Source organism: Lissotriton helveticus, chromosome 6, assembly GCF_964261635.1.
Source record: "Lissotriton helveticus chromosome 6, aLisHel1.1, whole genome shotgun sequence".
NCBI lineage: Eukaryota > Metazoa > Chordata > Amphibia > Caudata > Salamandridae > Lissotriton > Lissotriton helveticus.
In genome coordinates this window covers 1,259,965,194-1,259,981,451 of record NC_136067.1, presented here as the reverse complement: position 1 = coordinate 1,259,981,451, position 16,258 = coordinate 1,259,965,194, and the positions used below count along the sequence as shown (strand labels likewise).

General features: G+C 46.9%; 1 protein-coding gene across 1 annotated transcript in view; it reads right to left on the bottom strand.

Annotated features, from left to right (window-relative positions):
* IGF2R (insulin like growth factor 2 receptor) overlaps positions 1-16,258 on the bottom strand; it is a 1,933,894-nt gene that overhangs the window by 665,540 nt on the left and 1,252,096 nt on the right. Inside the window, exon 36 of the mRNA XM_078648980.1 lies at positions 3,644-3,793. Coding sequence (XP_078505106.1) covers positions 3,644-3,793 — 150 coding nt within the window. The remainder of the gene's footprint in view (positions 1-3,643; positions 3,794-16,258) is intronic.

The following is a 16,258-nucleotide window of genomic DNA, read 5'->3' as shown; positions in this document are numbered from 1 at the left end:
TGCGGCGCCGGGCTGACTCCTGCCACCACATGCTCTCCAGTAGAATGGGGCGAGGCCGACGCCGGACCAGCGAAGGAGAGGCGCCAAAAAGGTCCCGGCTCAGCCTCGGATGGGGCAGCCGCCCGTGCGAGGACCGAGAGGGACTCAGGAAGGCAACCCAGGCCCCGGCCTTCACCCACGACTCAACCGGAGCCAGGGAGGAAGACTCCCAGCGCCAAAACTGCGCCAGCTTGACCTCTGGTGAGGCAGCTGCCAGCTCAGAGGACCGAGTGGGGCTCGGGGGCAAGCACGGAGTCCCGGTGATCACCTGCAATGCCACAGGGATACCCGTAGGGATTTGAGGAGAAGCAGGGACACTAGGCACCGGAGAGGGGAGCCCCGTAGGACCACACCCTGACGACGCCACTCTCCTATGACCTGGAGCCGAAACCTTCGGCGCCGTGGCCGCCAACGACTCCGCGGAAGTCCCCGCGAGAGGCAAGGTATGCACAGATGTCTCAGGAGGTGGAGGAAGGGCCAAAGAGCCGCAGCGTAAGCTGTCATTTGGGCCCTAGTCGCCTTCGCGCCGGGAAACGGTGTGTAGGGAGGTGACAGGCGGGGCGCACGTCCCGGGGGGAGACGGCGCCCGCCGCGGAAGGAGGACAGGGCCTCTGTGAGCCACGCCCAAGGGGCAGCGGCGAAAGACGAGGTCGCAGACTAAATCAGCGACTCCTTGCCTCAGAGGTAGGGTACGGACGCTGTGACGATACTGACCTGGACAAGTGCACTGACAGCAACTTCGACCTGCACTCCAGCCGTGATTTAGGCTTAAGGTGCTGGCAGGCGTCGCAACTCTCCAAGTCCTGGTGCTCACCTAGGCAACACATGCAAATCGGGTGAGGGTCCGTCGCCGACACGGGACGTGCACAAGAGGTACACGTCTTGAAGCCCGGAGGCATTTGCACACTGTTCCACTGAACGCCAAGTGTGAAAAGGGATAGAAGGCCTGAAAACAGGCCAGGACACAATCCGGATCCGCGTTGCAAGCGGAAAAGAGAAAAAACTGCTGTAGGCGTGCCAGGTGGGACTTATGTATCCTCGCTGATGTCACGGACGGGGACAACGTCAGGGCGGAGTCACGTGGTGCCATCCCCCTTCGCGCAGGGATGCTGTGGCAGAAAAGTTTTCCGGATCCAGTCTCATGCCTGGGGATAATTCTATGTTGAGGAATCTGCGGCTAGTAGTCTTTATCAGATACCTTGCTAGGTAAGGTGTTAGAGGGCAACAAAGGAACATACATATTCACCTGCTTGCATGTTTTATTTTCATTTGCGCTGCCTGGGAGTATTTCTTTAATTCATCAACTCTGAAGTTATCAACAAAGGTAGCTGCCAGATGAAAGATCATCAGCAGGGCAGAACTAATCAATGTTGATGGAAAAGCCACTTTTGGAAAAGGGGGGTGGTGATGGACAGAGTTTCTGAATGATGCAGAATACTCTTACCAAGTCAATAGATCATGGTTTTAATCCATCACCGTTTTTTAGCTCACTGCACCATCCCAGCTCAGAACCTGGCTATATGCAAATTAGTCTGTTCCTGTCCCAGTGCATGATGGGAACAGGGCAAACCAAACTACCAAGCCAATTCTTATACTGGTAAGGAAACAAGCTTCCGGGGACTGGTTTCTGGCATCACAGCCTTCTTCGGCCCGGCTTGCTTGAATCCTGATGGTGCAATGAGCAAGGGACTCACGTCTGAGTATACCCTCCCACACATAGTGTGGATAAAACCGATTTTGGAAAAGGGGGGTGGTGATGGACAGAGTTTCTGAATGATGCAGAATACTCTTACCAAGTCAATAGATCATGGTTTTAATCCATCACCGTTTTTTAGCTCACTGCACCATCCCAGCTCAGAACCTCTCTATATGCAAATTAGTCTGTTCCTGTCCCAGTGCATGATGGGAACAGGGCAAACCAAACTACCAAGCCAATTCTTATACTGGGAAGGAAACAAGCTTCCGGGGACCGGTTTCTGGCATCACAGCCTTCTTCGGCCCGGCTTGCTTGAATCCGGATGGTGCAATGAGCAAGGGACTCACGTCTGAGTATACCCTCCCACACATAGTGTGGATAAAACCGATTTTGGAAAAGGGGGGTGGTGATGGACAGAGTTTCTGAATGATGCAGAATACTCTTACCAAGTCAATAGATCATGGTTTTAATCCATCACCGTTTTTTAGCTCACTGCACCATCCCAGCTCAGAACCTGGCTATATGCAAATTAGTCTGTTCCTGTCCCAGTGCATGATGGGAACAGGGCAAACCAAACTACCAAGCCAATTCTTATACTGGGAAGGAAACAAGCTTCCGGGGACCGGTTTCTGGCATCACAGCCTTCTTCGGCCCGGCTTGCTTGAATCCTGATGGTGCAATGAGCAAGGGACTCACGTCTGAGTATACCCTCCCACACATAGTGTGGATAAAACCGATTTTGGAAAAGCCACTGACAGGGCGGACTTTGTCCAGGAAGCCGATGTCATCGATGGAATTACTGTAATTAATAAAACAGAGGTTGGCCTCACAGCAGGCATTGTCAGCAAGGAAGAAGTTGTCTGTGATAAAGGTGTCAGGAAATGACCTGCCCTGACCGGAGGAAAAGAGATGGTCACTGCTGACAACTTGTTCATCGATAAAAGTTTAGGTGGAAACGTGTGCACCTTGTCCTACCCCTCTGAAGAGCATCACATGTTTTTAACTTTTTGAAGTTTTCCTGGGAGGTTCCTTTGAGGCACAAGTAATGTCTTCAGTCAAAAACCTCTTATAGAGGCACACCAGATGTTTAAAAGTCCAAACTTTACCTTTTTGGAGAATGCAGGCAGTGCACTTCTCAGAGAGTTACCACTAGAGGATAGCGAATCTTTGAAAAAAAGCCTCGTTTCGATGATATAAAAGGCAATTTTCTGTTCCACAGAATTTATTTTAGAGGATCCGTACCATATGTTAAAGTTCTTGGATTCTTGCTTGGGTACAAGAAAGAAATACAATCTTAACAGGGAATATCACAAAAGAGTTTATTTTGGCCAGATGTGTCATTTAGCCAGAAGAGAGCCTTTTCAAGAGAATCGGCCATAGCAGAATCACTTCTCCATCCCTTATCCTAACAACTAAGAACCAACACTCGGATGCAAAGGAAAGCTACTAGAGGAACTGAACGCAGCTAAGAGTCAGAAAAAAAAGATGACTCTAGTCACTTAATTGTTGAAGAAGAGAGCTTCCAGAGGAGATTCTCTTCACTCGGTCACCTCTTAATAACTGGAGCTTAGGTCTCCTTCAAGGAGGTGATTAGGCAACCATATGTGCATGGTTTTAAAGACTTTCAGTCTGTAACACTCCCAGCACGATAATGTGTGTGATTAAACAATGGGAATCTATGAAATATTCATTGCTGGAAAAGTTGTAATTGTTGCGACATGGTCAACAGGTCATCAGCCCTCTTACAAGAGAAAAGAATGGGTAAACACACAAATGCAAAACAGAACAATTGCAGGATGCCAACATAAGAAATGGGGGCAGATTTGAACATACAAGCATAGTACTCAAACACAGAAATTTAAATGAAGCCAAGCATATTACAATGGAGAACAGAGATATTCGTCTTACCAGATCAGTGCCTGGGGTACAATGAAATACAATCAAGGAAGTGTAGTTTAGTTCTTTCTCTGTTGAGCAGGGGGTTGTACTTTCAAACTGTATGTAGACTTGTTGATTTGCCGGATTGATCTGGGGCGGTCCACTAATACGACCAATATCCTACAAAATGCACACAAAATCGGAGTAAAGACTATATTCTGGGTACACCTTCAAGTATTAACAGTGGATTAATTATAATAAGAAAGCACTGACTATTTACAGGAAACAGTTGATGTGGGCTCATATTACTTATCAAAATGTACCTCAAGCAGCTACGTTGCAAGGATTTTCGAAGCCCCAGAAATAATTATAGTGTGCCATTTAGGCACTCTGGTTAACCTACAAATAAATCCATGTTTGTGACCAATTGTTGCCATCTTGCGCCTTCTAGCACAGACAACAACATTTTCCAGTTGTCTATAATGTAGCACAACCCTAGGCTAATAGGTATAGTACGCAATACAAAGGGAGACAAGCCTAGTTCATTAATCACTGGAGGCTAACACTCACAATACGATTATTAATAGATGGAAGTTTACTGAGGATGCGAAAATACAATGGCATAAATGGAGCTTTTGGGGAAGACAAGAGAGAAAAAAGAAGAGCATGGATATACTCATCCACGGTCCGTGCAGGTAACAGTGGTGGGGCTGTGGGGCCGGTTGGGGAGGATTTCGAGTGACAAAGCAGAGGAAAAATTAAATAAATAAATAATTTGTCATCGTCTGTCGGAATCTCCCCACCGCTGTTACCTGCACGGACCGCGGCTGGATATACTGGACAGGTAATCTATGCTATAAATGTTGCTTTACTCCATTCTTCACCAGATGTCAAGCAGGCATTCTTATCAATGTACACAGACTAGACTTTGGGTCCGCCACTTTCAATCATTGGCTTTATTTAGACCAACCTCTTTCAGTCACTGGCTTGGGACTTTGCCAATCATGCCTTAGATCTATGCAGTGGGGTATTCATCATCACTTAATTCTACTGGCTAATTATCGGTCGCTTTCCGTTTCCAAGTGTTTTCATTGAACTGCATGTGGAACTACTTACAACTATAGTCCTCTCTGCCTGCTCCTGCTGGCTTCATGCAGTGTGTCTCTCAGTAATGTGCAAATGGTATATGTGTTAACAGATTACAACCAGAATTAATAGCTGTGCAAATATTAGTTTCCACTTATACACAATTGTGTATGTATTCATATGTGTCAGACACCCTTATGACAGACATGTTGAACAGAACAGTAAAATACAAAGAAGCCACTTTTTCCTCCTATCCAATCTGTAGAAATACAAAGAAACCAAGAGTCGACCGGGGGTAGGGTAGCTTGGATTCCAACAGCCAGCGTCAATAGTTGCTGAATGAAAATCAAACCCTTTGAGCAATGTACTTCCTGGTTAAAGCAGTTTTCCCTTTAGCTAGCACTAGGGAAAGATTAACAAATGTACACCCCTGTTTGGTCCTCTCATAACATGGTACTAAACCAAATAGGAACACATCAGGTCTCAAACAATTTCTTGATCGATCACAAGAACACCGCCCAAACCACTTGTTTTGAAAAAGCTAGCATTACAGAGCACCCCCACACCATGTGAACCTATGAATCTAGCATTCCGGGATACTACTGCTGGAGATGCCACAGCCCTGCTCCACTTTTCATAGTAAACTCCCTACCCAGTGTCACGTTCTGCCTGCTTCCTGGACCTAAGGAGTTTAGTCTTGCTTGCATTCAATACCTTCTTGTGCAACAACATGATAGCTTTCCTGTCTGCCCCCAGACCTCTTACATTTGCAGCACTCCAGGAGCCTCCGATATACTGTTATAACCACTGCCCTGGTTAAGAGACTGTTAAGATAAAAAATTGGCCATCTGGGATATTTTATGAGGCCTGGATATCCTAAAATAAATGAATAGTCCCCGATTCATAAAAGTCCCAACATGGATGACTGAACTTGAGCCACTTCTCTAGTTTAAATTTCCAGTTGCTCATAGCAGCCTAAGGAATTAAGGTTAATAAATCCCAGTGTGCATGCCACCTTCATGTCTTTTCAGATATTACATCCAGCATTTACACAACCAGCAGCAGACTAGGAAACCCTTGAGCAAGACAGATGTCATTAAAAAAATCCTCCATCAATAACAATGGCATTGGTGCTCATTCTAAAACATCTGCCTCAGATGGCCACCCAGTGGATGACGGTATTTCCACATACTGGAACTGTGCATCCACACAACCTTCAAAACAGGGCATACCTAATCCAACCTCAGTGAAGAGTTCAAGCAAGACAAGGGCCACTGGTTTACTTCCACCTCTCCAAATCAAGGTGATCACCGGCGAATCCAATTGCTGCAGAAATTTCTGCGAGAGCTTTATAGATAGATTCCTTAATTCATGAACACCTGTCCATTACTGTCAGCCATTCTTCTTTAGGAGGGAATTTGCCCAGCTTCCAGTATTTTGTAATGTCTCTTTTAGCAAGCAGATGCTCTTACTCCCACCAAGATCCTCCGGAAGCACTAAGTTCCTCCAGCACCTGCAGGAGAATGAGTGCAGGCGACAGATCTGTGGGGCACCTTAAGAACCTCATCAATATCACCATTTTCCTAAAGGTAATGCTCTCCATTAAAGGCAACAGAAGGTTGTTGTAGAAGGTAACTGATAAACGCAAGAAGCTTAGAGACATACGGATAGTCCCCTCATTCAGAGTATCACTGCAGTGGTAAATCCAAACTCCCAGATATTTTAATTAGCCCAGTGGCAATGGATAGCATCCCTAGAGGTCTCAAAACAAAAATAATGTTTTTGTCAACTGAGGGAGAAAGGTGTCAAAGAAAAATAAAATATTTAAAGATCACGGAGCAATGAGAGAGGCAGGTCAATGGATCCATGCACAGCCTAGGGTATACAGCAAAAAGTATATATTCTCCTAGACAAAGTGCTTCGTTATATGGTTTCTACGCATTTTGTACAACTATTTATTACATCAACAAAACTTCTTAATATAGAGATTGGGTCTTCTTATATAATCAGTAAATGTTGGTTTAGCTACATCACAGTACCACATCTAAACCTTTAACCTTACAGAGTTATAGATGTTAGTTGGTAACCTCGAACATATCCACTCCAATTTGTGTACACAGATATAACTCTTTTGCTTTTCACTTTTGTATGGCTAAGGTGTCACAAAGAAAAGATACAATACTGCATTATCAAATGCTTATTGAAAAGCTCTAATCTTTGTAAATAAAACATGACCTGTGATTATTCTAAAGATGAGACACATTGTTTTAAGAATTATTCGAATGGTTAAAAACACAAAAATTCAACTATGTTAATTGTTACTAAGGTTACTCCTATCTGTCACTAATACCTCTATAGTAATGAGAACATGTTGGGAGTACCCATTCGTTAGGCCTGCAGGAATTATCTAACCCTATACCTTGGTATGATATCTCAGGAAGCCGAACTCAGTGCATTAATGAATGCACCTCATCTAAGTGTGCAGGCCTGAACACTTCTGCTTGCATGGCTATCTTCCTTCTCAGAATGAAGGTGGGGGTCTACAGAGCTTCATCTTAGTCACAGCTCACAGCAGCTTCCATGATTACTCCGGTGGGAAGTGCCTTTCACCGAGTTCAACACGGTTATTGTTTAAATAATAAAATACTTGCCTTATCGCATTGTGCAAGAGGCACTAAGCAACATCTTTAGTTTGTCTGAAGCAAAAGAGTCATCACCGACGAGCACAAAAATAAAACAAGGGAATCGCGTTTAATAAGTTTGACCCTGGAGCTAACTAGGGTGACAATGCCTACCAGGAATAAATGTGCGCGTGTCTCATTTCCTTACCAGAGGAAAATATGTACAAACCATCATTAGCAAAAGATGCTAAGTTAAAAAGTAAAGCTAAAATGGAAACTAAATGTAATCTTTACAACAGTTGTTTGTCCTAGGCCCAGGGGGCAGTGTCTTAATGATCGAGCAAACAGGCTGCCACCTTAAAGTTCGGACCTCCCGGGCGCACCACTGCAGGGGGACTCATGCCTGCAGAGTTTTTTGCAGCTACGTGGACGTGGAGGGCAATCGGGTTCTTCGCACCAGGCCAGGCAGTTACTGGGATCAGCGTAACAGAAGCAATTGGAAGCGCTGGGGCACTGGGCCCACCTGTCAGCAATTCCATTCTGAAGCAGAAGGGAAGGTCCCCACATCAGGCAACATCACACCACTCGAAGACCAGGCCCACAGTGCAGTATCAGCCAGGGAGATGGGCCTCTTTTTCACCTCAGTTCAGTAGTTTGAGCAGAGGACGGTCTCACCTCCAGCACTCATAGGCCACAATGAGGATTCTAGAAAGTGAGCTTGCTCGAAACCCACAGTACGTCTCCTCTGGTCATTTCCCCACTTACTGTTTCTAACCTGAAACCAAGTATTTTCATGAAAACCTTCTTAATTCCTTAAATCACCCACTCCGTCGTCAAGTACGCTGCGCTGGAACTGCAGGCATATACATGAGCTGCCCCGACCCAAAGCAGCTTCCGCAACGCACTGCTGATCTTATTAAAGAAGCTCTCTGGGACCCTGTAAGGGGTGTTTTGGAGTGTATATATAGCAGGCAGAGGAGGGTCATCATTTTAAAGAGTACGGCTCTACCCATTAGAGAGATCGGTAGTGCCTCCAATGAATGACATCTGCGTGGAATCCCTCCAATTGGGTGAGTAGATTCCGTAGGAGGAATTCCTCCCCATTCATGGTAACATGGACTCCCAGTTAGCGGAATTCCGTACCCTCTACCAGCACCGGACAACAAGTCGGAAGAGGGAGCTCCCTCCTCGAGAGTGGGAAAATCAGGGACTTGTCTCAGTTAATTTGGTAACTGGAGTAGCTCCCAAAGAGGTCGAAGATGTGGAGGATCCTCGCAATCGAGTAGCGGGGCCTCGTGACATATAGCAGAATATCATCTGCATATAAGATCTTTTCCTCCCATTCATTCCCCGCGATTCCCGGAAATGAGTGGATCCTGATGTACCCAAGCCACCAGGGGCTCCACTACCAAAGCAAAGATCCTAGGCGACAGGGGCCACCCCTATCGCATGTCCCTGCATAGGCTAAAGGCTCGTGAGACCACTCTGTTCACCCACACTCTAGCCATGGGGTCCTTATATAATAAGTTGGCCCATAAACAGAACTTGGGGCCGAAGCCCAGCCTAGGCAGGACCACAAATACATAGGGCCATTCTATACTGTCGAAGGCCATTCTTGCATCCAGGAAGAGTACCATTGCCTCATCCAGCTGTGGCACTGCCTTCATATGCAGCACCCCATATAACATTTGCAGATTAAGTAAAGTTCCCCATCCCGGCATAAAGCCGGACTGGTGTGGGTGAATGACGGATGTTACAGCTTCAGTTATTCTATTTACTAAAAGCTTGGCCAGCACCTTAGCCTCTACGTAAAGCAGAGATATGGGCCAGTGGAGTTGCGGGCAGTTGAGGGATTTATCCTTCTTGGGGATCGTCACTATTGTGGCAGTTCTTTGATCTGCCAGGAGAGCCACTGCATCCCTAGCGGCCAGGAACATATTGAGGAGGTGGGGTGCAATCTTGCAGGTCACACATTTAAACAGTTCTCGAGTGAGGCAGTTTGGCCCTGCTGATTTGCCCGACTGGAGCCCTCGCAGTGCTCACTCTACTTCTTCCACTATTAATTCTTGGTCTAGGGCCTCCGTCTCCCTCTGAGAGGATTCGTAAGGGTTGTGTCAGCAGGAGCTCCACACAGCTGTTGCCAGGCCGATGGGACTGAGAGGTGTATACCTGTTCGTAGTGCACTGCAAATGTTTTGGCTAGGTCTTTGTCTGTGATATGTACCCCTCCCATTTGATTGTGTATCTCTGTGAGCCAATTCCTGCCTTTTTCTCGTTTATCCAACCAGGCAGTGAGTTAGGTAGCCTTGTCGCCCACAATGTATAGCCGTCTTTGCACCGCCAGGGTGTGGCCCTTGCAGCGTTCTCTGTGAGGTCCCTCAATTCTTGTTGTCGTTGACTGATGCGGTGGACCTTTCCCCCCCCATCTGGGGACTTCTCACTCAGGGCATCCTCCTCCAAGGATCTGATCTGAACTGCAGGCCATTGCCTCTTTTTTCTTTCTCCCATGAGAGCCTGGACGTGTCCTTGGATCACTGCCTTATAAGCTTCCCAGAGGGTGTACGGCGAGTCCACCGAGCCATTGTTATTGTGAAAGTAGTGGTCCGTGCCCTCAACTCTCTGGTCCCGTATTTTCCTATCTTTTAAAATCCACGCCGTTATTTGAGGGGACAGAACTGTCTCCCTGACTGGTCCCGTCAGACAAGTGATCACCGGGGAATGATCCGATATTCCCCACGCTAAGTGTTTAGCAACACGAAAGTAATACACCAGGTCACAGTGAGTAATTATATAATCTAACCAGGAAAGACTACAGTGTCTGGCTGAGAGGTGGGTGTATTGGAACGAATCTGCGTGCTGTGACCTCCATAAATTCACCAATCCCACTGAGGTTGTAAAGAATCTGTCCCACGGCCACCATTCAGTTAAGATTCTTACAACTCTGCCACCTCGATCCGCTGATTGCCCTCACGCCCGGTATCTCACCGTTCAGGGCACCCCGAGGAGGGCTTTCTTTTAGGACACCTCAGCCACTCATCTCTCCAGCCTGTTCCATGCTTCCGCCAGGGTGCTAAAGAAATAGGATTTGCCTTCAGCGAGGACTCATAGCTTGGCTGGAAATATCATGTATGTTAGTTCTTTCTCTTGAAGTGCCCTCTTGACCTCATCGAAACTATGCTGCTGCCTTTGCACTTGTAGCGTAAAGTCCGGAAAGCAACACACCATGGCATTTTCGTTTGTAAAATCTTCTGGGGATCGAGCCATTTGCAGGAGTGTGTCTCTATCACGGTAGATGAAGATCCTGGCAATCATAGTCCGCGTGGGAGCCCCCGGTCTTAGCGGTTTCAACTGAGAAGAATTTGGAAATTCGCTTGGGGTGAAGAAACGTAGTTATCAAGTCCTCTACAAAAAGGTCCACACTCTGACCTTCCACGCCCTCTGGTACCCCCACTATGTGAGCGTCATTACGCCAGGCTCTCCCCTCATGGTCTTCAACCTTTGTAGTGAGGATCTCCTGCGACTTCATCAGTGTTAGGACTTGCTCCTCCAAGGATTTGGAGCAGGTCTGAAGTGTGTGGATGTGGGACTCCGTGGCTCTTACCTTGTCCGACATCTTTTAAAAGTCTGCATGCAAGGCCCCACATTGATAGTGCAGGCCTCCGCAGCTAAGTATCTGTTCTCCACCGCAGCGCCATCCGATAGGGAAAGAGGAAGAAAACAAGGAGGCAAAACCACACTCCTCAAGCAGGCTAGGATGTGTCCCTCGGGTTCCTTGTTATGTGTTGTCTGGAAGCCTGACCAGGTCACCCGCCTTCCTGCAACTGGGGCAGGGGGAAGAGAGAAAAGAGGGGGACGGACAGATATCAATCCTCTCGTAAGTCAATAGGCTGAATCTTGCAGCTCCGCAATAGATACATCCTGCACCAGATGTGACGTCTGATAGAGACATCTAACCGCAGATTGCTCATCTTATGAAAAGATACCAAAGCACAACTTCAAGGAAGGAGAGTCTGTGGAATGGCTAAACACCAGGACAGATTGGGAAAAGTGCTTGTCTCTGCCAGATCTGGCTGTCCAGGCAGTAGTTCTTCGTGAAAAGGTGGAGGGACACCCATTTAATTATTGGGTAAAGTACCTGTCCCTGACAGATCTGGCTGTCCAGGCAGTAGTTTTTCATGAACATGTGGAGGGACGCCCATTTAACTGTCTGGGAAATATGCATAACCGGCACATCATATGCTAGCATAGTCATAGTAGTCCTTGCTCTCGTGAAATGAGCATGCACTCTTTCTGGGAGTTGCTTTTTAGCTAGCCCATAGCAGAACATGATAAATAACACAATCTATCATACAATGGTTCCCTTGCGCACCGTTTTGCCCTTTTTCGCTCCAGAGAAATCAATGAAAAGTTGGTCATCCAGTCAGTAGTCTTTGCTTCAGTTGATGGAGAAACTCAGGACCCTCTTGGAGTCAACAATGGAGTTGTTCTTCCTCCTAAGAGGGATGAGGTGGTGCAAAGAAGAAGGGTAAGGTGCTAGATCACTCTATGTTGAAGGCATTACTACCTTTGGCAGTTATTCTACATATTTGCAAAGGACCAGTTTAAATGGGAATAATGAAGTGCATGGCTGTATCATAGATAAACACTCGAAATTCGCTGACTCGCCTCGCACTGATGAGTGATGAGAAATACCATCTTGATTGTGAAAAGATGGAGGACACCTGTTCACTGGCTTGAAGGTAGTGAACATCAGGTACTCAAGGACTGAATTTAGGTTCCACTGCGAAATAAATGGTATAGGTGTGAACATGTGGATCTGCCCCTTCTAAAACCGCATCACAACTCCTGTTTTGAAGAGGGATGGCTAATTTGGCAACCTTAAGGGGGCCAAAAGGTAACCTTTAACTTTTGCCAGAGCAAAGCGATGCTGGGGTAAATAAAGACAGAAAATGAGGACATAAGACAACTTTGCATTTAAGAGTTTGATGTTACAGGAGGAACGGCAAACAACAAACTTCTCCTCGTGTTCTGAGTATACAGTGTTGATGGATGGACACCTGGCTGCGAAGATAGCACCAAACAGTTCGGGAAAAAGGCCAAAAGCCATCAACTGTCTGCGCTCAATTTCCATGCATGGAGGTGTAGATTGTGTAGACTCAAGTGCAGGAGCTAGCCTTTGCTGCTGCGACAGGAGGTCCTCTTGAAGGGGTAACCAAATTCGAAAGCATGTGCTCATGGCCATAACTTTTGGATTTCACACTCTCCTCACTAAGGCCGGAGCTACCAGGATTACTTGGGGCCCGCTCTTTTTAAGTACTCTGTACACGACAGGCAGGGGTAAAAAGGCATAAAGGAGTCCCAATACCCAATACAGACAGAAGACGCCTCGGAGGATGAACTGCCTTGAGAACTCCAATGCACAAAAGGGTTGACACTTCACATTCTCTTAGATGGTAAATAGACAGAGCCAGGGTTCTCCTGTTTGTGGCACCTCCAAGTGTAGCTGCCATTTGTGATCTGCTAGATGATGTCAGCTGAGTATGTCAATCAATCAAATATAATTTAATAACTGCAACCCTGTCACCCTAAGGGGTATGTCTTGAGTCTCTTTCTGAAGTCTGCCAGCGAGGGGGCAGTACGGAGCTGGGGGTTAGGTCATTCCAGGTCTTGGCAGTGATGTAGGAGAAGGAGCGGCCACTGTTGCGGCTGCGACAGTTGCAGGTGTGTGTGCGAGGGCTAGAGAGGAGAGTAGGAGCGCAGGTGTCTAGGGGGTTGGTGGAAATTCAGTCGATGTTTGATGTAGGCAGGTCCTAGGTCGTAGAGTGCTTTGTAGGCGTGCGTGTGGATCTTGAGCTTGATTCTTTTCTGGATGGGGAGCCAGTGGAGGACTCACAGGTGGTGGACGATGTGGGTTCATTTGGGGAGGCCCAGGATGAGTTTGGCTGCAGCTTTCTGTATGGTCTGGTGTCTTCTGAGGAGCTGGGTGGTAATGCTGGCGTAGAGGGCATTGATGTATCGAGGCGGCTGATGACGAAGGCCTGGGTGATGTCTTTCTGGTGTTGGTCGGGATCCATCTGAAAATTCTGCGGAGCATGCAAAGTGTGTGGAAGCAGGAGGAGGCAACTGTGTTAACTTGTCATTTCATTGTCAGTTGGCTGTCAAGGATGATGCAGAGGTTGTGTGCATGGTCAGTCGTTGTAGGTCTGAGTTCAGCCGGCCACAAGCTGTGGTCGCAACTGGAGATGTTCTTCCAGAAGATCAGTACTTCAGTTTTGTCGGAGTGGAGTTGGAGGCAGTTGGCTCTCATCCATTCGGCTACATTGGTCATGAGGTTGCAGAAGTTGGTTTTGGCGTTGGAGGAGTCTCGGTGAGCGAGAGGATCAGCAGAGTGTCATCTGCGTAGAAGATTATGTTGAGGCCGTGTACTCTGACTATGTCTGCAAGGGGGGGGGGGAGGGGGGGAGGTTCTTATTTATTTTAACATTACTAAAGCGCATGGTTACGCCCACCGGCTTGTCCCCGCGCTGAAGCAGACTCGCTAATTGAAGACGACTCTAGACACTTCACAAAAAATGTACCAAGTAATACATTCCTGTGGCTCTCCTTTACTTTAGTACACAGAGGAAAATAGCCATGTTTTAAAATTCTTCCTAAATTTACCTTCGCATGATTCCATTCTTATAGTTTCCGGGAGCCCGTTCCAATACTTTGCCGCAAGATAACTGAAGGACCGTGCCCCCATTCTTGTACTCCGAACCCTAGGAACCTTCACTAGCGACCTTCCCTTTGATCGCAGATTGCGGCCTGGGATATAGTGAGAGATTAGAGGAAGCAGGTAGTGTGGTCCTTTTTTTGCAAGTATTTTATGGCAGTAGCACATTGACTTAAAAGACCCTTTTCTCCACCGGCAACCAGTGCAAATCTTTCAAGGCTTTCCTTGTGGAAGCTCTTCTAGGGAGACTCAAAATAAGCTGTGCAGCCGCATTTTGCACCACCTGTAATTTGGCTAGCCCCCTTTTAGGTGCTCCCAAATACAGTACATTTCCAAAGTCCAGTTGTGCTGTCACCAGGGCATGCACTATGGTTTTCCTTGCATTAGGTGGTAGAAGGTCCAAAATTTTCTTCAGGATTTTTAGGATTCCAAAACATTTACCCACTACTTTCCGTATTTGGGCCTCGAAAGACAATTTAGAATCAAACCAAACTCCCACATTTTTTAACTTCCATTTTGGGAGTAGGAACTTGTCCCAATGTTTCCGGCCACCATGCAGAGGACCATATGTTCGGTGCATTGCCCACTATCATTACCTCTGTTTTTATTGCTGTTCAATTTCAGGCAATGATTGGACATCCATCTTGCTACCTCTTCTAAGCACCTGGTGAAATTGAGCACTCTGTTTATTGTTTCCGGATAGTGTCACAATTAGCTGAGTATCATCAGCGTACGATACAATGGTAACATGTTTTTCCACTAACTCGGTCAGTGGTCCCACATACAGATTAAATAGTGTGGAACTCAAAATTGATCCTTGTGGGACTCCCTGGGGCAACATGATACTCTTAGAAAGTTGTGACTGTTGTAAAACTTGGAAACTGCGTAATGATAGGAAGGATGTCATCCAGCGTAAAACGGTACCATCTATACCGCTTTTCTCTAGTCTATGCATAAGCAGCCCACGTGAGACAGTATCGAACACCACACTCAGGTCCAGTAAGATCATTGCTGTTGTCTGCCTCTCATCCCCACACCGTCTCATTGTGTCCGTGGCCAGGAGGAGAGAGCTGATTCTGTCGAGTGGGTTGTTCTGAAGCCAGACTGGGAGGGGTGCAGAAGATCATTTTCCTGGATATAATTGGTAAGCTGTTTATTAGCTACTTTTTCTGCAATCTTTGTGACGAATTGTAGCATATAGCTGTTGAACAGTGTGGGTCTGCGTCTGCAATGGCTTTAAAAAAGACCTTCCAGGTGCTTGGTGAGCTGGGATATGGCCGGATAGTTCAGCTAATTCCTGGGATGTAGAGCCCAATAGCACAGGACCCAAAACCATATGCCATCCTATTTGTTGCGATACCACATGGCAGTTGTTGTATAAGAACCTGTACCTATTCCCACTTGTTGATCTGGAGTAATACCTTCAGTGCCAAGTGAATCGCTCACAACTCCAACAAGGTGATGTGGAGACTAGTCTCCACCAGAGATCAGAAACCAATGATCTCCATCTCTCCCAGGTGACCTATCCAACACAGCAACAATGCACTTGTCACAAACGTCAACTCTGGGTGGGATAGGGAGAAGGGTTTGCTGCTGGTTTAATAACCCTCGAGCAGCCACCACTGTACAGCTTTCTCAGTCTCCTCTGACAACTGGATGGGCTCTGATAGGTCCTCTTGGTGCTGAGCCCACTGAGACTTCAGTTCCTACTTTAGGGCCTGCAAGTGCCATCTGACAAGGTCCACTAGCAGGATGGAGTAAGTTAAGAGATCCAGAAGTCCAGTTGTTCTCACTGAGACCCATGTCAAAGGATGCAACATTTTGATCCTAGCCCAATGTCCTGGACTCGTTGAGACAGCGGGAAGGGTCAGAAGAACACAGTATTCATGAATGGCTCCAATGAAGGTGAGCTGGTGAGGAGTCAGGTGTGACTTCGACATATTGATGGAAAAATCCAAGGATGTCAACAGGTCCGCCGTCGTCTGGAGGTGGCTTACGACAACTTGAGGCAAGCCTGCCTTCAGGAGCAGTCACTGAGGTATAGGAATACTGAAATTCCCAACCTGAACAGATGGGTAGCACCCACCACTCTCACCTTCGTGAACACCCAAGTTGTACTGATAAGGCCAACGGGAAGCACCAACAACTGAAAATGCTCTTGGCTTGCCTGAAATGGCAGGTAGCACCTGAGGGTTTGTAGGATGAGGATGTGGAAATAGGTGTCCTG